Source organism: Harmonia axyridis, chromosome 7 (assembly GCF_914767665.1).
Source record: "Harmonia axyridis chromosome 7, icHarAxyr1.1, whole genome shotgun sequence".
NCBI lineage: Eukaryota > Metazoa > Arthropoda > Insecta > Coleoptera > Coccinellidae > Harmonia > Harmonia axyridis.
Window position 1 is genome coordinate 35393249 of NC_059507.1, and position 25602 is coordinate 35418850.

General features: G+C 37.1%; 1 protein-coding gene across 14 annotated transcripts in view; it reads right to left on the minus strand.

The window, feature by feature from the left end:
- Positions 1-25602, minus strand: part of LOC123683961 (uncharacterized protein CG43867) — a 253551-nt gene that overhangs the window by 208181 nt on the left and 19768 nt on the right. For 12 of the 14 annotated variants that reach the window (XM_045622990.1, XM_045622988.1, XM_045622983.1 and 9 more), the window contains exon 2: positions 5590-6392. In XM_045622990.1, coding sequence (XP_045478946.1) covers positions 5590-5880 — 291 coding nt within the window. In that variant the 5' untranslated portion in view covers positions 5881-6392. Of the gene's footprint in view, positions 1-5589; positions 6393-7653; positions 7675-25602 lie in introns of those variants that run through there. The other 2 variants (XM_045622977.1, XM_045622992.1) reach the window with 2 other exon arrangements.

Below are 25602 nucleotides of genomic sequence, written 5' to 3' on the forward strand. Positions count from 1 at the left end.
ACGAGACAAGAAGAGGACGACCGCCGAAATAACGTGGCTACCGGAAGAGCATATTTGTGTTGATTCTAATTGAGTGCAGTGTTGGCAAGATTGAAGCCGGTGGATTGTTAATCAAGATTTACTCCCGGTTCCTATTGTTATACCCGCCTCATAAACAACGTGTTAATCTGGCATTATCACACATCATTGAATGGAATGCCTCTCCACGTTATAATTACGTTCTGAAAAAAAAAATATTTTACCATATTTTCTTATCTACCTCATCTAATATACAGGGTGCTTCCAAATTAGGCGTGAACTTTGAAGGAGGAGTATGACTTATGACTACTTAGATAGAATTGATTCATACCGGATTTTATACGGGCAGTAAACATTTTTTCTCTTTTTACTCCTCACATAAATATGTTTTGCCATTGATAATGGATAGACTTCAACATCCAGTACTCAACTACAAACTGTTAATGAAACGTTTCTTAAATAAATCATCGTTATAAGTTGAACCATGATGAAGCAAACTCAAAAGTAGATACTTACTTGATAAGTTTAACTCCTTTTATTTCTGCACTGACATATAATGGATTTGAAGAAATAAACTCCATCACTGCGAATATATCTATTTTAGGCAAATTGTCACTTTGTCCTTTCACGAAGCCTTCTTCCATTATGGTGACATAAAAACAAAACTCGAGTTGAAACTACACTGTACAACTACAAACGGCGCGAGAGCCTTGGCGCGGCTAAGTATTCAAACGTAATTTATGGTGTAGCGATCACAGGCAAGTGGCGTGACGTCACAGACGAGTCGGAGACCAAAGACGTTCCGCGCTAAAATACGTAAATTTAAATAATCTATTTCTCAGTCATTTATTGATGGATTTTCAAAATTTTTTTCACTGATTTATCAGTTTTGCTCTATATTTTGATTCTATCGTGTCAAATATAGTATTATCAACATCAATAAACTAGTCCATTCTCCAGACGTTACTCTAGAGGTAAAAGGAAGTCGTAGCCAACGATGGACAATACTTTGAATGAAAAATGTATAACCAGTTGTTCACAATTAAGCCTAGAATTTCAGAAAAAAAAAACGGCGGATGCAAAGTTGTACGCCTATGTTTATAAATAATTTTCAAAAATGTATCCAAATACAAATTTGGCACGAAAGACCCTGACTGAAGCCAGAATAATTTTTTAAACATTCGACTAAGGCTAAATACGAAACTCGGGCATTTTATTATAAGCTCAGGAAATAACGATCAGGTTTACAACCTGCATAATATCAGAAATAGCCCCTGCTTTTTACGATAAATAGAGACCGGGGAGCGATATGGCTTTTCTTTATCGCCCTACCTACACTTACGTCAACATGCATATGCTTAACAGTTTTCTTCGGTGGAATTTCACGAGGAAATATGAGTATGAGGCCTACTTAAGATTCAAAGTTACGACGTGGTAAATTACGGCCATTCTCAAAGAAACCACGTCGGGGGAAAAAGATGCTCGTAGTTTTTCTCCGCAATCATATTTAAACTTTCCACTTTACACACTCTGCGCTCTTTGAAATGTGTCAGTTTGTTTTTCATATGAGAAAGCGTTGACAAGAAGTTTTGTACCGAAATCGATTTGTTTTTTGGGGTGTGATGATGATTTGTGCTATACTTTCATAATATGTACCTCGAAAACATACGACATCATCTCAATTATTTCATATCGATTGGAAGTTATTTATGATTAATCTGTGGTTGGAGAAACTATCTTGCCACTTCGATCTCTCGTATTTTATGATCGAACTTTGAATATTTTGATAGTACCGATAGATTTCTCTTCAACACTTCCCCCTTCGAATCATTATATCTGCAGTGACCACTTTTGAAAGATTATATCCCAGGGCAACTGTTGAGGATTTCATCCCCTATGCCTCTTTAAAGTAATTAAATCTGCCTAATCGTTTACCAAAATTGTTGCAGATGACAGATGGAAACAATGTCCTGTGTATTAGGTAAATTAAAAAAATGTACAATATTTTGCGCAACTTTTCCAAACTGATATACAGGGTGGGCCATGGTCGATGGTACCCTGGATTTTCACGGAGAACGAAAGGTACGATTTTATTGAATATTTAGTTTCTTGGCCCTTGGATAGGAACCAATGTTCTATCAATATAAAATATTTTCAGCGCAGCGGTGTTTCCGCTTATATCAAAAAGTACTAACAACCTGTAAATTAGGTACTTCTTTTATCGGTTTGCCGAGGCCTATTCATTTCTTATGTATTAACTTCCTTGTCCCTTTATTTAGCGGTTTTCGAGTAATTGATTAATTAACTTTTTTTTATGCATGATATAGCTCACTACGTTCGGCGGTTAAACATAGGCTGAACAAGTGACCAACACCAAATTTTAATGCCACCTAAAAGTAAACTACATAAATACCTATGTACGTATATTGAAAATTCTCAGATTCTAAACGAACCTTATTCATTAAGTAAAGGACGTTTTTTTTAGAGCTATAGAAGTTTAAATTGCAATAAAACAACGATGGATTATTCGATTGACATGAATTTTATTTATCCGCAAGATAATCTTGTGGCATTACATTTTAAATATGATTTCTGGCATATGACCGCCACGGCTGGCTCGAATGTAGTCCAATCTGGACGTCCAATTTTCGATGACTTTTTCAAACATTTGTGGCCGTATATCGGCAATAACACGGCGAATGTTGTCTTCCAAATGGTCAAGGGTTTGTGGCTTATCCGCATAGACCAATGACTTTACATAGCCCCACAGAAAGTAGTCTAGCGGTGTTAAATCACAAGATCTTGGAGGCCAATTCACAGGTCCAAAACGTGACATTAAGCGGTCACCAAACGTGTCTTTCAATGAATCGATTGTGGCACGAGCTGTGTGACATGTTGCGTCGTCTTGTTGGAACCACAGCTCCTGGACATCATGGTTGTTCAATTCAGGAATGAAAAAGTTAGTAATCATGGCTCTATACCGATCACCATCGACTGTAACGTTCTGGCCATTATCGTTTTTGACGAAGTACGGACCAATGATTCCACCAGCCCATAAAGCGCACCAAACAGTCAGTTTTTCTGGATGTAACGGTGTTTCGACATACACTTGAGGATTATCTTCACTCCAAATGCGGCAGTTCTGTTTGTTGACGTAGCTATTCAACCAGAAGTGCGCTTCATCGCTAATGGACGTAGTGCGCAATACGTATTCCGCACAGAACCATTATTTTCGAAATAAAATTGCACTATTTGCAAGCGTTGTTCAAGCGTGAGTCTATTCATGATGAATTGCCAAACCAAACTGAGAATAAATCACTTGACAGCTGTTAAATCGGTCGCCATCTTGAACAGTAATGCCAACTTAAAGTTATATACCTCGAAAAAAAACACACTATACATACACAATCCACTCTTATATGGTTTGTTTCTGGATGCGTTTCCCCAATTCTTTTCAAGGTAAAAAATATAAATCAATTGAAATTATGTGAATTCTGTCAACTACGTCAATTCATCCGTCAAAAATTGAACACCAGTACAAGCCCCATAAGGAATTCCTGCTTCGAGCAATTGCTCCGTTAGAAAAAGTTATTTTCTGCAAGATCGACCTTCGGACCCCGAAATTTGTGTTTTCACCCCTCGAAATATGGTCGCAACTTTGTACAAACTCCATGCATAATATCCTGGGGCGGTGGTGGTTCGGATGGCAACCCAAAGCCATTACATATTTAAAGAGCTTATGTCCCACACATGACGGCAATATCGGAATCGGGGGTTTATTTCAAATATATCAACTTCGAGTATTGCACGAACATGAATATTTGAATTCGCCTCCTTATTATTTATGAATTCCGGTGTATACGAAATGTGTGTCTGTTTTTAGATGGCTGTCGGGCTTTTGTTTGGTTTGGTGATATTTCAGACCATCATGATTTTTATGGTGGAGGGCAATTGGAACGATTGAATTGTCCAAAGTGGAAAAAAAAAGCGAGTATACAATCATTCCGATGGATGTGCGGCTATTTGTAAATATTGGATAAAAGCAGGCGCAGTATTCAGGAATGTGTTCCTGGAATAACAACAGAAATACGAGAGGATGGAGAAAAGCATTGTTGATTTTAGATGTAGGAAAATGTAACGAAATCGAAAACAAACAATAAATAAGGAAAGCACTTACGTCCATAGATTTCGAACGCTCGTTTTAGTCGAGCGAATATTGCGTCCTTGGAGGTTGTATGTAGGTACATATACATATAAAACATGTGCTTGATTTATATCTAGTTATACAGGGTGTTTCATTGGGAAACGGAAATACTTCACAGGTGCATAGGTGGCACCAAGGCGGTTCTGGAGATCCCCATTTATTGGGTCTTACTGTCTTCGTAGCCGAGATAGAGGGTGTTTTATGAATTTTGCTCGTTTCTTTCTGAGGCCATATCAAACGAACCACCCGGTATATTTTCTTCATATTTGGTAAATATGTTTCTAATTGAGAGCCCAAACGTATCATGCAATAGCCGCCTTGAAAATCCAGGTCCGGGTTAACAAAAAATTATGAATCTTCGAAACAACACCCTGTATATCGGAATTTTGAAAATCGGTTTTTATATGCAGAAACACCACTAAGACCAAACTGAGACGTGTACTTCAAATTTTCGCGCAGACAGTTTTATTGCACAAATTTTCAACGTGAAAGTGAAGTTTTTGAAAACTGATACCTGAACTTGATACCTGAAAATGTTTGAAGTGACTTTTAACAATGAATTATCAAAAATATTGAATCCATAATTATTTCAACATTACTTTGTAATTCATTTTCACATTGGTTTAAGTTGAATATCTAGTGAAGAAAAAGTGATATGGGAAAAACTTAAGAACACTGTATATAAAAAAAAGCTTTTGTGGGCTCATGTTCATAAGAATTTTATCTAAAAATGATCCAAGGAATTGTCATTTTCGTTTGTACCTCCAATTTAGGAACAGCTCGTATAAAGAATAACAATCAAGAATATTGTAAAATTTTGTAAGGAAACGGTTATCAGAATCAGAGAAATCCAAGAAGAATGCCGAAAAATGAGGAAATCACTGACATGAAATCAAGAGCTTTTGGACGCCCGTTCATTCATGAGCAATTGCAACCTTGAAGATCATATATATGTATATCATACAGTTCTATGGTTTCCAAGGGTGCATAAAAAAACGAGCGCCCAAAATCTTCAGAGTTCACAAAATTACTAATCGACAACAATGATACCAATATAAATTACATTGGATATACGTGGTAATAATGTTTTCATGGGCGCAATAGGTTATTGATGAACAAGAGCTGAGAATCTCTTGATTGACGCCAAGACAATGTTTTTTCGTTCATTTTTCGAGATCGAATAAACTTTTTATATCTGTTTAGCAATTCAATTCAAAGAAACAGTTTAATTTCTAAGCCCTTTAGATATTTAAAAAAAAATAGAAATTTATCCGTTGAAAAACTCTTGTGCTTCTAAGAAAAAATTACTGAATTCGATATTGTCAAAAAATCAAAGCAACTACGGATCACTCCATTCATCAACCTACCTTTTCTCTCAGCATATCCCTACTCCTAGTAGCCTGCGCCCTACTCCTCTGCAACTCCAGCTGCAACTCGAAGCACCTATCCCTCCAATTCACCCCACCACTACCTTCGACCCCCCTACCGCTAGGTCCCGACTCCAAAACGTCAAACGAAGCCCCGCCCCCATCCCTATGCCTCCTAGGCGTCAACCTAGGCGACGAAGGGGTAGAATGCGACAGCTTGGTCAACTCCCCCAACCTGGAGAGGGGGTCGAACACCTGGCTCAGCCTCCTGGAGGGGTTGTCCTCCTCCATTTTCCACGAACTGTCAAAACTTCATCACGTTACCATTATAAATCACTAAAAAAACTCTCGAAGTCGATTGTCCACTAGGTGTAAATCTGGAAAACTGGATGGAAGACGATCACAACCGTCGGTTTGAGTAGTGTTAAGGTTAAGACTGCTTAGGTTAAGTCGCGATCGTAAGTCGAAGTCTCGCAAACGCGCTCACGTGGTACAACTGGGGACGGTAGGCGAGTAGTTCTCTATTCCACATGTCGAACGTTGCCGCGTTGATGTTTCTAAACGGGGAAATGCATGGTCGATGACCTTATGTCATGCTGTTAAGGTCGCGTAACATCTTTCTGATGGGCGGCGGGTGTAAGTTGAATAATTCATTGATTGTATATTGTCTTGAGGGGATCAATGGAGTCCTTTGTGGTGTTTCGGGAGACCGAGATGTCCGATCGGGAATGTGGGCCAGATTAGATAATTGGTGCTTTTTTTTTGCCGGTTTGTCGTCGAGTGTTGACTGGATGACTGGGTATCTAGAACAGAAATGTATTATTGGTAGATGGTCGGTTGATTGAGAGTATTCAATGCAATAATGAAATAACTGGCCAATAATCTATTGTAAGTCTGTCGACTTATTGCATTATTCAACTGAGGTGCATTGAGAAAACGCGGTTGTCAAGCAACTCAGTTTCGTTAAGAAAAAGTCGATAGAATTGGCGCGAAAATTAAATTACAAGTGGTATTTTATTAGACTATTTCACAAATGAAGTGAAAGTTCAAAAACTTTAAATTCGTGAGAATCGTATGAAAGACATTCAATAATAATGAATTTAATTCGGGAATGTACCCCAAATCTCTGTTTCTTATATTTAATTCATTATAAAATTAAAATAATTTGTTGCAATTAATATTTGCTACCTATAACACAATGAACAATTTTTCATGAACACGAACCTTATTCTCTACTATGATTACAAGAAAATGTACTATATTGTGAAAGAATTTCAATATTAAGACAGGTATCAGGCAGATCAGGGCACAATAGACCATTGGGCAAATGAACTACCCCTAAATCTAAAACCTATTAAGTAAATCCATGTTATTTTTTCTTAAAGCAATTCTAAGAGTACAGGGTTCTCCAATAAGACGTTTCATTCTGATAGAATAAACTAGTGTATTAAAGAAGAAAAAAGGAAGTAAGGTGTGCCATTAACTATGAAAACATCATCTTTCATGTGGCCTCAACCAAAAAGTCTATACTTAAATATTAAGTCTCAAGATCTCGGTGTCACAATCAATTTATTGAAAGACACGTTTGGTGACCCCCTAATTTCACGTTTTGGACCTGTGAATTGGCCTCCAAGATCTTGTGATTTAACACCGCTAGACTACTTTCTGTGGGGCTATGTAAAGTCATTGGTCTATGCGGATAAGCCACAAACCCTTGACCATTTGGAAGACAACATTCGCCGTGTTATTGCCGATATACGGCCACAATGTTGGAAAAAATCATCGAAAATTGGACGTCCAGATTGGACTACATCCGAGCCAGCCGTGGCGGTCATATGCCAGAAATCATATTTAAAATGTAATGCCACAAGATCATCTTGCGGATAAATAAAATACATGTCAATCGAATAATCCATCGTTGTTTTATTGCAATTTATAATTCTATGGCTCTAAAAAAAACACCCTTTATAATCAGCAATACATATCAATCTGTCCCCATTTTAACATTCTCAATACCTCAAATCTCAATACTCCCAATTCTCTATAAAGTGAATCAATTTGTACCTTAAGAACATCGTGGTCTGGTATTATTTCCATCAACTACGTCTCAGATGGAGAAAACGACTTGTTTACAGCAATACAATTTCCATCGGAACGATCTGCCTGGGGCGGTCATGTACGAACGATCGAATAAAATAACACCTACAAACATTCAATAAAGACTAATAGAATTATTTTTTACAACAGATACGACCATTATGAAATTTACATAATGATATCATTATCTAAGGTTTTTCCTTTATATTGCCGTTGAATATAAACGGTGATGTCACATAGAAATTCAACAGGAGATAATATAAACGATATGATTCAAAGAAAATATACTACTATGTGATTCGTCGAAAGATACCAGATTTTTCAGATCAAGGATAACGAATTTCCAGTCGAAAATGGATAACGAATTTCCAGTTGTCTTATCTAACAACTAACATCTTATCCCGATATGACTTCGCCCAATTTTTGTTGTGAAACTCAATTTATAACATGCAAAGTTCCAAACCACTACGCTATTCAATTCTGTAATGAATTTCTTGCTTCTTCTTGAAATGATGAGTCTATTAGAAAACAACCCTTCAAAACTGCAGTCAATTTGATCATTTTTCTATTCTCTGGTTAACAGTTTTCAGTGAGATCGTCTGCCATATTAGTAAAACTGACAACGTCATAGTGAAAAGTGAAGTGAAAAATTGGATAGATTCGTGGATCGCTTCAACAGATGACCAGTTCTTTCAACGCGGTATTCGTACGCTGCCCGAAAGATGGGAGAAAGTAGTGGCCAGCGATGGAGAATACTTTGAATCCTGAATGTATAAATAGTTTTTTTTCTACATTCATGCAAAAAGCAAAGCTTTATTGAACGATATTTAGTGGAAAAAAAGGTTTTTATTGCACTAGTGCAATAAAGTTTTATTGCACTCATCTGTCATTTTACTTCAACGTGCTGATGGAAATCGTCGACAGTAGCGGAGGGATACGTAGAGATATCACATGCAAAGAAACTCTGTGTTGCAAAACAAATATTTCAGCCTGAAGGAAATAATGATGTACAGTTACCAAGTACTAGTACGTTTAGAGCAGTAACAAATCAAGAAGTGGATTTAAAAAGTACTTCACTACGAAATATTCATTCATATTGAAAATTGCACCAATTGTTCATTCACTTTCAACATTGAGGGTAAAAATAAAGTTTGAGTTGAATTGTTCGTAACGTATTAGATCCTGTTTCAATGCAAATCGATATTAATAATAAAGTATTCAAGTTGCGCTTTTCATTTTCTTCCACCTAGTGCCGCATCTCAATAAATCATTTTTTGCTTTTTGCATGAACGTAGAAAAAATGTTGTATGCAACTCGTGCAAAAATTGTTTATTGCACTCGACGTGAAATTGTCCGACGAGGCCGTTAGGCCGAGTTGGACAACACGTCGACAATAAACGACAATAAACATTCACTTTTTGCACTTGTTGCATAAATAACTATTACAATGAAGCCTCGAATTTCTGGAAAAAACGGCGGAGGCAATGTTGTACGCCTATGTATTCTAAAGTTATTCTATCAAAATCATTTCACACCAGCCTGTTCTATGTTTATCACTGATTGTTACCGTTGAAACATCGTACAGACCACCATAACCAAACATTGTCCTCAACTCCAATCCAAGAAAGTCATCACGACCGTATACCCGTAAAATTGGACGGTCATCGAGGTAAAATAGCAATTTACGCCATCGCCTCCGGAGGCTATAACACTAAAACATCTCTCCGAAACCCAAATATTTCTGTCGATCATCTCGAAATCCCATCATCGGATATTTCGACGTCTTCTTCTGCGGAAGGCCATCAAATCTCAGATGGGGGGAAAAGACAGGAAAAAGCTGGCACAGTCACCCTGGACGGCCGTGGATAAGAAAAGAGTGCATAGATCCGTAGGTTAAGGGAGAACGACACGCTGAAATATTTCCAGGATTATATGGAAATGGGAAGGAATCCTCCGATCATATTCGAGGGATGAAATGTTTAGGGGAAGAAGTTGAAACGAACGTCGGCTTTCAGGCTGAAGGAAATATTGTATGCAAAATAGGACCGTTTGTTATTTTTTCTTCGGGGTATTTTAGGGAGGAAGGCGAGACTTATAACGCTTTTTCAAGCGCGTCGAGTTAAGTTTGAAATCGACTGAATAATATTGCTGTAAATTAATTTCTATTTCATTGCAGATTTACACATAAATACAGATTTAAGTATCCCAAAAGCAGCCTCAGTGAAGTACCTAGGCATAGTAATCGACCAACATTTAAAATGGGACCAGCACATGATTTATTTAACTAAGAAACTGCGCGGAATCTTATATAAGTTCAAATATCTAAGAAAAAACATAAATAGTTTGAAACATCTGAACATATTATATAATGCGCTCGTGCAATCCCAGCTATCCTATGGTAATTGGTTGGGGTGGAGTACTGGCCTGTCACAAAAGAAGATTGGATGTACTACAGAAGTATTTCCTCAAAATAATACACCGGAAAAAAATTACGTTCCCCAGTAAAGAACTTTATGAACTGGCCAAAGTACCCGATATAAGACAGGTTTATGCACTGAAAATCGTTCTGAACATCTACGAACGAAAAATTAATGTCAAAGCGAAAGACCATCAATATCGTACAAGAACTGCCGAAAAAAACTTTGAACGCCCAAGATCAGTAAAGAGGATAGGCCAAAGATGTTGCACCTACATAGCCCCGAGACTTTTTCCCCTAGTACCACAAGAAATAAAAAATGTGAAGAACAAAATATCATTTGAAAGAAAATTGAAAAAATGGATAATAGACTTTGATAAAACAAAATTACATAAAATAATAAATCAGAACTATTAATGTACACACGAATATGACAAAGAGAAATACAGAATATGACACACAAAAATCACGATTTCGACAGATATACTACAGGATTTTCGACAAATATAATACAGGATTTCGACCATTATCTGTGATGAAGCACACGATTGTTCCACTTAATTAGAAGATAATATATTTTGCGGTGTATAAAGAGTAAATTTTATGTTCATTACTGTGGACAGTTTATATTTTTATAAAACTCTACAGTATTATAGAGTTTATTGAATGTATTTTCATGAATAAACTCTCTTATTATTACTATTATATTATTCAAGCGCAAGATGATGTTGAGTAAACACGTGGATGCAGATCGCTGTGGAGGTGCCACTATTTTCGCGGAAATAAGTGCATTTATTGTACTAAGAAAGTGACGGAATATTTGAAATGCATAAAATGCAAAGATCTATTCCACCCATCATGTTCGAGTAAAGCTGCAAGAAAAAAAATCACCCGTTGCCAGCACGGAACATTGGATGAAAAGCAGCAGGTAGAAGAAACGTCCTACAAAACTGATAACAGAAATCTCAAAATTGAGATAGCATATCTGAACTTTCTCCTTGAAGAATCTAAGAGCAAAAATCTAATCCTCATTGAAAACAATAGATTGCTAAAAGAAAAGAATCAGGAAACTAAAGGGTTTTTTTTTTAGAGCTATAGAACTTTAAATTGCCATAAAACAACGATGGATTATTCGATTGACATGAATTTCATTTATCCGCAAGATAATCTTGTGGCATTACATTTTAAATATGATTTCTAGCATCTGACCGCCACGGCTGGCTCGGATGTAGTCCAATCTGGACGTCCAATTTTCGATGACTTTTTCCAACATTTGTGGCCGTATATCGGCAATAACACGGCGAATGTTGTCTTCCAAATGGTCAAGGGTTTGTGGCTTATCCGCATAGACCAATGACTTTACAAAGCCCCACAGAAAGTAGTCTAGCGGTGTTAAATCACAAGATCTTGGAGGCCAATTTACAGCTCCAAAACGTGAAATTAGGCGGTCACCAAACGTGTCTTTCAATAAATCAATTGTGGCAGGAGCTGTGTGACATGTTGCGCCGTCTTGTTGGAACCACAGCTCCTGGACATCATGGTTGTTCAATTCAGGAATGAAAAAGTTAGTAATCATGGCTCTAAACCGATTACCATCGACTGTAACGTTCTGGCTATCATCGTTTTTGAAGAAGTACGGACCAATGATTCCACCAGCCCATAAAGCGCACCAAACAATCTGTTTTTCTGGATGTAACGGTGTTTCGACATACACTTGAGGATTAGCTTCCCTCAAAATGCGGCAGTTTTGTTTGTTGACTTAGCCATTCAACCAGAAGTGCGCTTCATCGCTAATGGACGTAGGGCGCGATACGTATCCCACACAGAACCATTATTTTCGAAATGAAATTGCACTATTTGCAAGCGTTGTTCAGGCGTGAGTCTATTCATGATGAATTTCCAAATCAAACTGAGAATAAATCACTTGACAGCTGTTAGATCGGTCGCCATCTTGAACAGTAATGCCAACTTAAAGTTATATACCTCGAAAAGAAACACCCGTTATATCTGGCCACAGGGGGGTTGTGTTTCGAGAATTTACATTCAACAGAAGGATTTTTTTTAGAAAAACAAGAACTCAAAATTCAACATGAATAGAATCATGTAATCTGAGTGAATTTAGAGAATATTGTGGACATTCTTTTCATATTTACTGAAGATTTTTGCAATTGATTTTTTTTGGTGTTTAGGTTAGATTGAACAGTAAACGATTGGTGGATCTCGCCATGAAATATTAAACATTTTACTGAATGCATTTTTTTGGAATAAAGACCTTTAATAATAAAGTTTAATAATACTGGGCGAAATACAGGATGGTTCCTGTTATATTCGAACAGGACACAAACGAGAAATAATGAGATTCACAAGTTAACAGTTTGAACATAATTTCCTAAGGGAGGAGAGTGTGTTGGAAGGGCCTGATGAAATCTATGCGCGTACATCAGAGGGAAAGATTGACCCTATTTCCTGTATGATCATCATATCCGTTCTGTAGCGGCTGACCTCCCAGCCAAAATTGCCTAGACCTTGCTATGCATTCACGTTCGAAAGACCATCAGCACGCCTCTATTAGGTGTTTACTTTGTTCGCGCACAGGCACATAGAAAACGTAGAATATTCCAAATCACGGAGACAAGTGATTGAAGGAAGCAGTTAGCAGAAAAACTTATAACACAACGTTTGTTGGATAATATTACAACTGTTCCAAAACTTTCACTTTTCAGTCGAGAACAAATAAGAAATAATTTAATAAATTGTAATAATAAATTTTCTTGAACAACTCTGACATTTACAGAAATTAGCATAATTTATAATAATTCGATATTTTGTACTTAACTACCCGAAGGCTCTTGTTGTGCACTGTGTCTTTATTGTGGAAACACATCTCATTCATAGTGTGTTCATAAAAGATATATGTCCACAATTATTAAAGGAAATCAATATCAAATGAGATTTTAGATCAGTAGCAATAGTAAAATACACTGCGCAAAAAAATTAACGCACATTATGGAAATCTCAACTTTATTCTACAACTGAATGTGTTCTCTATGATAATTATTTTTATCAGAATTATGCATGCATATCTTATCTACTTTCAACGTTTTTCTTCAATACAGATGTTTTTTCCTAGCAGGAATAAAAAAAGATGAGATTATCAGATTTTGAATGTATTGGCTCCATTCTGAAATCAGTTGTTCTCGATCAATTCTAGTGATCAATAGTTTTTCTTTCGTTTGATTTTCTACACTCGATCGCTATGCAATGCGAAACATGCAATTTGACCCAAGAGGAATGTGCCCAAGCGGTAGTTTTGCGAGAAGAAGGGTGGACATACACAAGAATTGCAGAAAGGTTTGGAGTTTCCCAAACAAGTGTGTCCAGAATGTTGCAGCGATTCAGGGAGACAGGTATGAATGTCCGAAGACCAGGACAGGGTAAACCACGGATAACAACTGCCATTCAAGAACGTTACTTAAGAGTTTTTTCGTTGAGACAACGCTCGCCTAATTCAAAATCATCTTGAACAAACTCATGAGGTGCAAATTAGAGGCTGATTGGGAAAGAGTTCTCTTCACAGATGAGTCTAGATTCTGCCTCTACCATTGTGATCGACGTTCCCTTGTATACAGACGACCACATGAAAGATATGCTCAGTGCAATTTCCTGAATACTACTGGTTTCGGGGGAGGATCGATTATGGTATGGGGTGGAATATCTTTGACTGCTCGCACAGACCTAGTGGTCGTTGATAATGGAGCTATGAATGCTGATAGGTATATAAGGAACATTCTTGAAGAGCATGTAGTGCCATTTGCCCCATACATTGGTGAAAATTTCATTTTTATGGACGATAATGCCAGATCCCATTGTGCGCGCATCGTTCAGGAGTACCTTGAAGGGGTTTAAGTTTCTCGAATGGAATGGCCAGCAAGAAGTCCAGATCTCAATCCGATTGAGCAGGTTTGGGACAACCTCAATAGAAGGCTGAGAAGTTCAGAAAATCATCCAGCTACTCTTAATGACTTAAGAATCCAACTCAGAGAAATCTGGGAAGGATTAGATCAGAACATTTTGAGATCACTCATTTTGAGTATGAACCGTCGTTGCCGAGCTGTAATTAACGCAAGGGTGGAAATACCAAGTATTAAATCACTTATCAGCATTCCAGTATTTTGAAAATTGTTTATTTCTCTTCTTAAAAAATAAGTTATAAAGTCAATGTAGAGTTAACTTTCATTAAAATTGAGATTTTCAGAATGTGCGTTAATTTTTTTGCGCAGTGTATTTCAAGTCAAGTGCGGATTTCACAGAGAACTCGAATATTCCTCTCGTCTCATCAAATTCCACATGGTTGACCATCGACGCAGTCAGCCCACGTTGGTGTACATAAAGTCCTTATCTCCGTAGCCGTCATCGCGGCAGGCTCGTATTTTATTAAGGAAAATACATAATGATAAAACTAATTTGAGCGTGAGTGCTTTACGAGAAGAGCCCAAATGGGATGTAGAGCATCGTATCACATCATACACGTTCGTTCAAGTATCGATTCACGTTCAGACAAAGGCTCGTCAAAGTTGGCTGTTTTGATAGCGCCATTGTGTGTGTGCGTATGGGTTATTTTTCTCTCTTCTTTTTCTCTCCGGTTTTGTTTATAATGCGAGTAGAGATCGGATTGAAATACGATAGTCTTTTTACGAGGGCGTGGTTGATCGGTTTGCGTTTGTACGATTTTCGTCTATTTTTTTCGAGTTTGGAAACGGATAAATCCACCCACCGTTGGTTGTGGATATTTAACTTATCTCAGTAGCTAAATATATGATTTTCCAGTAAGAGGTCTAATTTTGATATAAAAACGTGTATATTTTGAGAGAAATCAATGGATGTTTAATTTATCGTACAGGGTGGGGAAATTTCGATGATTTAGTATTGTACAGGGTGAGCAAATTTTGATATTTTAGTACTACATCTTTTACACCAGAGGAGATGGACAAAATCTAATACCACATTTCCGTTTTCTTTTTCTGATAAACTAACTGGACTGGAGTAGTATTCATTTTTGACCACCTTTTTTTGTTTTTGAGTTATAAGCGAAAATTGGAAAAATGGCTATATCTACAAAAAATTATATCTTTTCACGTAGAATCCAGTGGCGTGCGCCTCTTTCCAGCAGGATTTTCAATTACGAAGCTATGACCTAATGTTATTTTTTTTTTTGGAAACACTAGATGTCTGTGCAATTTTTTGCAAGCTTAATTTTTTACAAATTTCAAAAATAAGCAATATCGTATGGTATGAATCAATATCAATAATATAAAAGGATCAAAAGCCTTTTTTTATTCAAAAGCCTCAATATTTCCATAAAAGTAATTAGTGGAAAGCATAAAAATAATGAGATTGGCGGAAGGAGACCATGTTCCTTCATTTATATTGATACAATCAGGTTTATGTCCATAGAGAAATAATGTTTATGGTTATGTAATAAGTCATATGTTTCGAGTTGCGCAGAACCACAGACCCAATCTCGGACCCAATATCAAATTGATATAAGGTCTATGCGCAGAACCCTGTTTAAAACTAATCGGGAAGATAAACGTCAAAATTTTCCTGTTTAGTTTAATCGGTGATAAGGCCACATTAAACGTCATTTGACAGATGGTACAAGAGAAATCATAATAGTTATTTATGCAACAAGTGCAAAAAGTGAATGTTTATTGCACTCGACGTGAAATTGTCAACTCGTTGTTGGACAACACGTCGAGTGCAATAAACAATTTTTGCACGAGTTGCATACAACATTTTTTTTACGTTCATGCAAAAAGCAAAAAATGATTTATTGAGGTGCGGCACTAGGTGTAGGAAAATGAAAAGCGCAACTTGAATACTTTATATTAATATCGATTTGCATTGAAACAGGAACTAATACGTTACGAACAATTCAACTCAAACTTTATTTTTACCCTCAATGTTGAAAGTGAATGAACAATTGGTGCAATTTTCAATATGAATATTTCGTAGTGGAGTACTTTTTTAATCCACTTCTTGATTTGTTACTGCTGTAAACGTACTAGTACTTGGTAACTGTACATCGTTATTTCCTTCAGGCTGAAATATTTGTTTTGCAACACTGAGTTTGTTTGCATGTGATTCCTCTACGTATCCCTCCGCTACTGTCGACAATTTCCATCAGCACGTTGAAGTAGAATGACAGATGAGTGCAATAAAAACTTTATTTCACTAGTGCAATAAGGAACTTCTTTTTCCACTAAATATAGTTCAATAAAGTTTTGCTTTTTGCATGAATGTAGAAAAAGTAATAAATGTTCAAATTTTCATCAATGTTTTGGCAAACGATGCAACTGGCCATAAGACTACTAGGACTAGTGCAGAAATCAACCAAACTCGATTCACGTCTCCACCAAACTCCCTAAAAACAAACCCAACTGCGTATCATCGAAAATAATAAACACAAACCCTTTCATCTCATCACAATCCCAAAGCGCACCGTCGGTCTCGGCACTTCAAAGCCCATCAACGGCAATCCCCAGACTGAAAATAAATAAACTCTCTTTCGTTCTTGAAGTTTTTCATTTCCCCCCGGAAAACAATGCCTCCCATAATCCTCTTCCACGATACGCGAAGAGCAAATAAACAATTCATTGCCTCTAAAGAACGCGGACTTCTGCCGTTCTTTTCCGAACATCCCTTGGAAAAAAAAAACAGCAGTGGTCGTTCGTTTTTAGATCCGATTGTCGGACCTTGGATTTCCCGGCGGTGGGAGGGGGGGAAGTCCATTCGGCATTGTTTTTAAGCTGTCATAAGCATTTTCCGAGCAGCGTCTCTGTTTTTGTGAGGCAGGGGTCTGTGTCGGGGCCGTGGAAATGAATGATTTCTCTTGGAAAAAGTTGGGTTCGAGGATCCCTTCGGTGTACGATGTTCTGGTCGCAAAAAAGGAGGTAAAAGAGGAAGTTTCCCAGGGGTTATTTCCGGGATGGAGGGAAATCGGGTAGATGACGAGTTTAGGAAGTTCGTCTGTTGTTGATTCGATGTCTTTGATGAACGTGGAGTTGATGAGAGTAAGTTTCCAATGTTGTGGAATGGAAAAAGGAAACTGCGAATGCTTAAGAATGTTTGAGAAGTTTCAACTTACATTCTTTGTTTCCTATCCGATTTCGATAAAGAACTAAGTTACGGTGATATGAAATAATGGTTCTGTGCGGAATACGTATCGCGCACTACGTCCATTTCTTTTTGTTTAGCGATGAAGCGCACTTCTGGTTGAATGGCTACGTCAACAAACAAAACTGCCGCATTTGGAGTGAAGCTAATCCTCAAGTGTATGTCGAAACGCCGTTACATCCAGAAAAACTTACTGTTTGGTGTGCTTTATGGGCTAATGGAATCATTGGTCCGTACTTTTTCAAAAACGATGATGGCCAGAACGTTACAGTCAATGGTTGCTTTATGGGCTAGTGGAATCATTGGTCCGTACTTTTTCAAAAACGATGATGGCCAGAACGTTACAGTCAATGGTATAGAGCCATGATTACTAACTTTTTCATTCCTGAATTGAACAACCATGATGTTCAGGAGCTGTGGTTCCAAAAAGACGGCGCAACATGTCACACAGCTCGAGCCACAATCGATTTATTGAAAGACACGTTTGGTGACCGCCTAATTTCACGTTTTGGACCTGTGAATTGGCCTCCAAGATCTTGTGATTTAACACCGCTAGACTACTTTCTGTGGGGCTATGTAAAGTCATTGGTCTATGCGGATAAGCCACAAACCCTTGACCATTTGGAAGACAACATTCGCCGTGTTATTGCCGATATACGGCCACAAATGTTGGAAAAAGTCATCGAAAATTGGACGTCTAGATTGGACTACATCCGAGCTAGCCGTGGCGGTCATATGCCAGAAATCACATTCAAAATGTAATGCCACAAGATTATCTTGCGGCTAAATGAAATTCATGTCAATCGAATAATCCATCGTTGTTCTATTGCAATTTAAAGTTCTATAGCTCTAAAAAAACACCCTTTACAAGCGAAATCTCAACCCAATCTAATGTGTAATCAAGGATATATTGGGTGTTTCTTCTTCAATATTTTTCCTGAATTTTCTAAGGTTTTTTTCTTTGATTTTTATGATGCGAAATACGATTAATAGAATAAGATGTTTTCCATCGGACATTTCCAAAGGTTCATTATATCGAATATATCAAACCAAAACTAATGTTTCAACTAGAGAGACACAAAATCTTCTCCTCTTAAATCACCTTCACACAGACCTTAACAAACTTCCAAGTTCCCATCCAACTGATAATAGTCGTTCCACCCGCAACCCATTCGAAAGAATATCACCGTTCCTCTCTATTCATTAGGCAAACACAGCGGGGGACGTGATATATCTTCCAACTTCCCGAAACAAAAAAACCAGAGAAGTCTCTCTCGAAGTCAAACCACTTGTGAACACTTCGGATTAATACATTCCTCCAAGTGCCCAGAGGGACTGCATGCGGACTGGTTGATATGCATTACACGTGGTCGACGATTCCTATCTTGCCTCCTGTATGACAGATCGTGAATCACTAATGATGAACATCCTTTTTTATTGCATAAACGGGATGTTTGCCACCCCGCGTGGTCGGTGTAAGACGAGGAGCTTTCTGTAATGTAATTGCTGCGTCGAGAGGACATGTTAAACGGTTAAACCTGCCTGGGACGTTTGGAAACCCAAACTTAAAAGGTTGGAATCATTTTTTTTTTCACCTAGTAACCCTTAAAACAAGTTGCGTTTCAATCTTCAGATTTTCTAATAAAGGGTGTTTTTTTAGAGCTATAGAACTTTAAATTGCAATAAAACAACGATGGATTATTCGATTGACATGAATTTTATTTATCCGCAAGATTATCTGGTGGAATTACATTTTAAATATGATTTCTGGCATATGGCCGCCACGGCTGGCTCGGATGTAGTCCAATCTGGACGTCCAATTTTCGATGACTTTTTCCAACATTTGTGGCCGTATATCGGCAATAACACGGCGAATGTTGTCTTCCAAATGATCAAGGGTTTGTGGTTTATCCGCATAGACCAATGACTTTACATAGCCCCACAGAAGGTAGTCTAGCGGTGTTAAATCACAAGATCTTGGAGGCAAATTCACAGGTCCAAAACGTGAAATTAGGCGGTCACCAAACGTGTCTTTCAATAAATCGATTGTGGCACGAGCTGTGTAACATGTTGCGCCGTCTTGTTGGAACTACAGCTCCTGGACATAATGGTCGTTCAATTCAGGAATGAAAAAGTTAGTAATCATGGCTCTATACCGATCACCATTGACTGTAACCTTCTGGCCATCATCGTTTTTGAAGAAGTACGGACCAATGATTCCACCAGCCCATAAAGCGCACCAGTCAGTTTTTCTGGATGTAACGGTGTTTCGACATACACTTGAGGATAAGCTTCACTCCAAATGCGGCAGTTTTGTTTGTTGACGTAGCCATTCAACCATATTTTGTCGACGATAAAATGGACGTAGTGCGCGATACGTATTCCGCACAGAACCATTATTTTCGAAATAAAATTGCACTATTTGCAAGCGTTGTTCAGGCGTGAGTCTATTCATGATGAATTGCCAAACCAAACTGAGAATAAATCACTTGACAGCTGTTAAATCGGTCGCCATATTGAACAGTAATGCCAACTTAAAGTTATATACCTCGAAAAAAAACACCCGTTATCTTTAAGCCCCATTTTCGTTATTTCCGAAACTAACAGTCATAGGATACACAACAAGCTAATTTTTCGATCGGCCTAGATGACCAGCATTCCCCACTAGGCTATGGCCAACCACTCATGTTACACCCTGTATAGCAAATCAACAAACACGAAGTTACAATTTCATCATCATATCCAGCTAGTCAAAAACGTCCAAAGTTAAAACCGGAACGGAATCCGATAAAGAACAAACACAGCGATAAATTATTCTTCTATGGTCTCAGTTTCGAAAGAATAATCCGTTTAAAAGTTACTAGAACGGCGCAAATAGATCGTTGCAAGTCCCGATCTTATTTCAGATTCCAAAAATATACCCGATGCCATATCGTGATGCGATACAGATAGTCTCAAGGGTTCTCGAAAGCGGCCAGTTTAATCGATATTCTCCAATTCGATAAAACTTCCAGGGTGAACGTTTCCATTCCGATATAACTTATAACTCTAGCTTTGTTTCCGACAGTTCGAATGGAAGTTATATGTCGGGAATATGCGTGATTTGTGAATAGATATATACGTAGTCTTTTTCACGTGTTCGTGACTATTGATGGTGATATATGTGGAAAGTGGGAACGGGAAATTTTCGGAAAATTAGTTTTGAGATAGTGGCATGAGAATAATATGGAATTGATGTGTCTTAGACGAATCCAAACTGAGTTATAAGGTATAGGGGTGTTTTTTTTTTAGAGCTATAGAACTTTAAATTGCAATAAAACAACGATGGATTATTCGATTGACATGATATTTAAAATGTAATGCCACAAGATTATCTTGCGGATAAATAAAATTCATGTCAATCGAATAATCCATCGTTGTTTTATTGCAATTTAAAGTTCTATAGCTCTAAAAAAAACACCCTTTATATAAACTATAGATTCCGAAACTGCATCGACCCTATTACAAAATCCATCATTTCGTTTTTCCTCCACTCTACGAACCAACCAAACTCGCGTTTCATCTTCCACCTATATACAAAAAAAAAACTAATAAACTGAACTCCAGAAGAGTGGAGTCTCACCAAGAGCGCCATAAACCCCATATGCACAATTCCGTAAACGGAATAAAAACTTTTTATCCCGCCGTAAAACGGAAGAAAGCGAACGCCAAACTTCTAATTTACCGGAACAATAGATAACGGGAACAGGAAAAGTGAATACAGACTTTACGAGCGATAACAGGAAAATTTTACGATTAATAAGTGAAATTCCACGGATAAGACGGATAGGGGGGACCGAGCCTGAGTTTGTTCAGAATCCGCCATAAAAAATGCAATTTCAGTTTTGGCCAAGGCCGCCCTCGGGCGTAATTAAATTTAATTAGGGGATGGAGTGTAAAAAACGTTTCCCTATAAATTTTTAATTCGCCCCCGGCACTTTGAAGAATTTCTGGGAGTCTGGCGTGAGCTCCTTTTGTTGAGGAGGAGGAATTGGAGTGATCGTTTCAGATGTCCATCTGCAATGAGGGGAGCGCCGTGTCTAGATCGTTTTTCTCCTGTAATTCTGGAATGAGGAATAGGAGACGGTGGAATATTTCACTGTTCGAGAAGTGAAAAATAATAGTGAAGGGATTTTCAATAAGAGGGGTCATGTTTATATTAAAAAAAGGGAATATTTCAAGAGAAATCAATGAATGTTAATTTCTTTGTAAAGAGGAAGGTATCCCATTAACGATGAAAAACCATATCAGCCAAATGGCAGCCACGGCTACGGTTGCAGTACCAAAACTTTTTCATGGAATTTTCCATGAACGATTCGATTTACGACTTTGAGTACTCGATAACACAAATTCCATCTTCAAGGTCCAGCCCAAAAACTGAACCAAACAGAGACACGTTGAGAATGAAGAGGCTTTTCAACAATCATTCTTGCGATTTTTCGAGACTGTAAGTAAAGGGTGCTTTTTTAGAGCTATAGAACTTTAAATTGCAATAAACAACGATGGATTATTCGATTGACATGAATTTTTGTTATCCGCAAGATAATCTTGTGGCATTACATTTTAAATATGATTTCTGGCATATGACCGCCACGGCTGGCTCGGATGTAGTCCAATCTGGACGTCCAATTTTCGATTACTTTTTCCAACATTTGTGGCTGTATATCGGCAATAACACGGCGAATGTTGTCTTCCAAATGGTCAAGGGTTTGTGGCTTATCTGCATAGACCAATGACTTTACATAGCCCCACAGAAAGTAGTCTAGCGGTGTTAAATCACAAGTTCTTGGAGGCCAATTCACAGGTCCAAAACGTGAAATTAGGCGGTCACCAAACGTGTCTTTCAATAAATCGATTGTGGCACGAGCTGTGTGACATGTTGCGCCGTCTTGTTGGAACCACAGCTCCTGGACATCAATTTCAGGACTGAAAAAGATAGTAATCATGGCTCTATACCGATCACCATTGACTGTAACGTTCTGGCCATCATCGTTTTTGAAGAAGTACGGACCAATGATTCCACCAGCCCATAAAGCGCACCAAACAGTCAGTTTTTCTGGATGTAACGGTGTTCCGACATATACTTGAGGATTAGCTTCACTCCAAATGCGGCAGTTTTGTTTGTTGACGTAGCCATTCAACCAGAAGTGCGCTTCATCGCTAAACAAAATAAAATGGACGTAGTGCGCGATACGCATTCCGCACAGAACCATTATTTTCGAAATAAAATTGCACTATTTGCAAGCGTTGTTCAGGCGTGAGCCTATTCATGATGAATTGCCAAACCAAACTGAGAATAAATCACTTGACAGCTGTTAAATCGGTCGCCATCTTGAACAGTAATGCCAATTTAAAGTTATATAGGTATATAACTTTAAAATGCCAATTTAAAGTTATATAGGTATATAACTTTAAATTGGCATTTAATTGCATAAGAACTGTCAACAAAGTTATTTGACAATTCTTATGTGAATTTTATGTAATTTTTATAGAGAATAATTTCTACAGATATTGCCAGTTGGACGCTATGTAGAGTGTTGGTATCATCATGATTATTTAATTGATAGAACGTATCCAGCTAGACTCGATATTTTTGTAGAGTGCGATACATTGTTGAATTCATAATTTTTTCTTTATCACCTCATAAGGAGAACTAATATGGCGTTCATGGGAAGAAAAATTGACTATCACGTCTCTGGAACAATGGAAAACAGAAAAAACTGAAGACACCATTAGAATCTCTATATTGGATAATGGCTAAAAACCGAATTTCGTGAAGTTATCTCCAAAAACAAATGAGTTATACAGAAAAAAAGAAGATCTCGATTTAAGTTTTTTTGGAGATGTCTCGTGAACTATTAGGGATATTTTGGATATGTTCACATCAACACACTCATCCCTAAATAACGCAACTTTTTTGTAAATTAAGCCACCCTGTGTTTTTAACGGTTTTCGATATCCCTGTAGTGTCCCTCCAAATAGTTCTAACCATGTATAACAATAAATACTTTTACTTACTGTAATGCCGTAGTTTCAATAACTTCATACTAGTGAACATTTTAAAATTAACGATATTCAGACCGATATAATGTAGGTAAATTTTATTGACGTAACCGAATTGGGGAAAAATCAATCATAGAAGTTTTTTTCGGATCTTAGATTCTCAGTCGTTAATTATGTATATTTCAGGCTGGGTTGACAAAAATCACCTCATGACTTAATAAAAAACCTTATGACAATAGGAATTGTAGGAGTAATATTTAATCAGCATAACATCAAATATGCCAACATTTCATTACCTATTTCATTTTCTTTCGAAAACGTTATGTGGAATTTGATTGAACTATCTTGTAGATGTTTTTTACGAAAATGACGAAACAAAAATTAGTCACCTTCAATGAAGAAGTTTCTCACCTTATGAGTTCCTTCCATAAACCTATACATTTTCTGGAGATGGAACTATGTTGAATTCCTCTTCATAAATCATCAAAAACTTCTGACTCTCAACATATCACTGTTCACCTCAAAATTTGATATGCCATATAGGTATCCATAATATATGGATTTTTTATTAAAATAATTATTTTTGTTCACGGCCAATGAAATACTGAAAAAACATTGATTACTTAGAACCAACAAATCAAATGTGGATCAACAAAAAATAAGCAGAAAAAAAGGATTTAGGCAACTCACCATCACGATATGGTGCCATCTGAGAGAATTCATGAATCATTCAATCCATAACGATTTGGAAACAGTGAGGAATCAGTATAAAAAATCAATTAGAGCACCTATCACCTATCAAACATAATAAGAACACAATTAATACCGATTCTCTCAATTACGTAAACAAATAACTGGGAATATTCTCGAAAACAATTGATTCGGGTAAACAGGAAATGGCGCGGAAACAGATTTTGTTGAGAAATGTAGGAAGCTATGACTTGAGAATTATGACGATATCTAATATGCGCAAATCTAAATCTGACAAAAGCCACTCTGATATTAGGTATCAAAATGATTTTATTATTGGCCTCTGTTCGAGATTAGGGAAATGTATGAATCTTTATTATGAGAGAAAAGCAATTTTGCCACAAATTTATCTGATACTCATATCACTATATTCCTTACTTCGATACAGTACAATAATAATAATAATAATAATAATAATATTTATTTATCCTTCAGAACCATATTTACATGTATGAATACAAAAAAAATATAAAAGTTATAGGATATGTCCAAAATGATTATATACAATCAAGTAGCATCTGAAAAGTATTCCTGAAGAGAGTAGAAACACTTAGACAATAAAAATTTTTTAACTAACCTATTGAACTCACGAATATTTTCAATTCTTTTTAATTCTAAGGGGAGTGCATTATAAATTTTGATTCCCATATATCTTGGTGATTTTTCGAATCTTGATAAGTTATGATTTGGAATTACCAAATCGTGCAATTGTCGTGTAAAATAGTCATGATTAAAATTCAGAGGCAGGAATGTATTGATGTTCTTTTTGACGTGTTTTACAATTTCAAAAATATATACACAGACCAAGGGTAATAGCCTCAGTTTTTCAAAGAGTAGTCTGCAAGAAGTTCTATGAGATACCCCACAAATTGACCTTACTGCTCTCTTTTGGAGTTTGAAAACTCTTTCAGTATATGAGGAACAGCCCCAAAGTATAATTCCATATTTTATCCTAGATAAAAAGTGGCTGAAATAGTACGAGAGACATATTTCCCTATTGGTGATATCCATGAGTCTATACAGAGCAAAGCATACAGATGATAAAATGGAACAGAGTCTGGTAACATGATCTTGCCAATTCAAATTTGAATCAATGATTACTCCCAAAAATCTAACCGAATGAACTTGTTCTATTGAACTCTTTCCAACTCTTAGTAAGAGGCTCTTATTTCTGTGGTCTTCAGTATTTATCAAAGAGTACTTCATAAAAAATGTCTTTTCCGTATTCAGAAACAATTTGTTATCAACAAACCATTCAGAAAATCGTGTCATGTTATTACTGGCACTCAACAATGCATTCTGCACTGATCCCTCCGAACACAGTAGTGTATTATCATCAGCAAACATTATCAGCTTAGATGGATCATCAGCAGCATCAGAAAGATCGTTCACAAATATCAGGAATAGTAATGGCCCCAATATGGAACCCTGAGGTACGCCACACCTAATCTCAATGAAAGATGAACGCACTCCTGCTACCTCGACTAACTGCATTCTTCCACAAAAATATGATTTTATTAAATCATTTATAT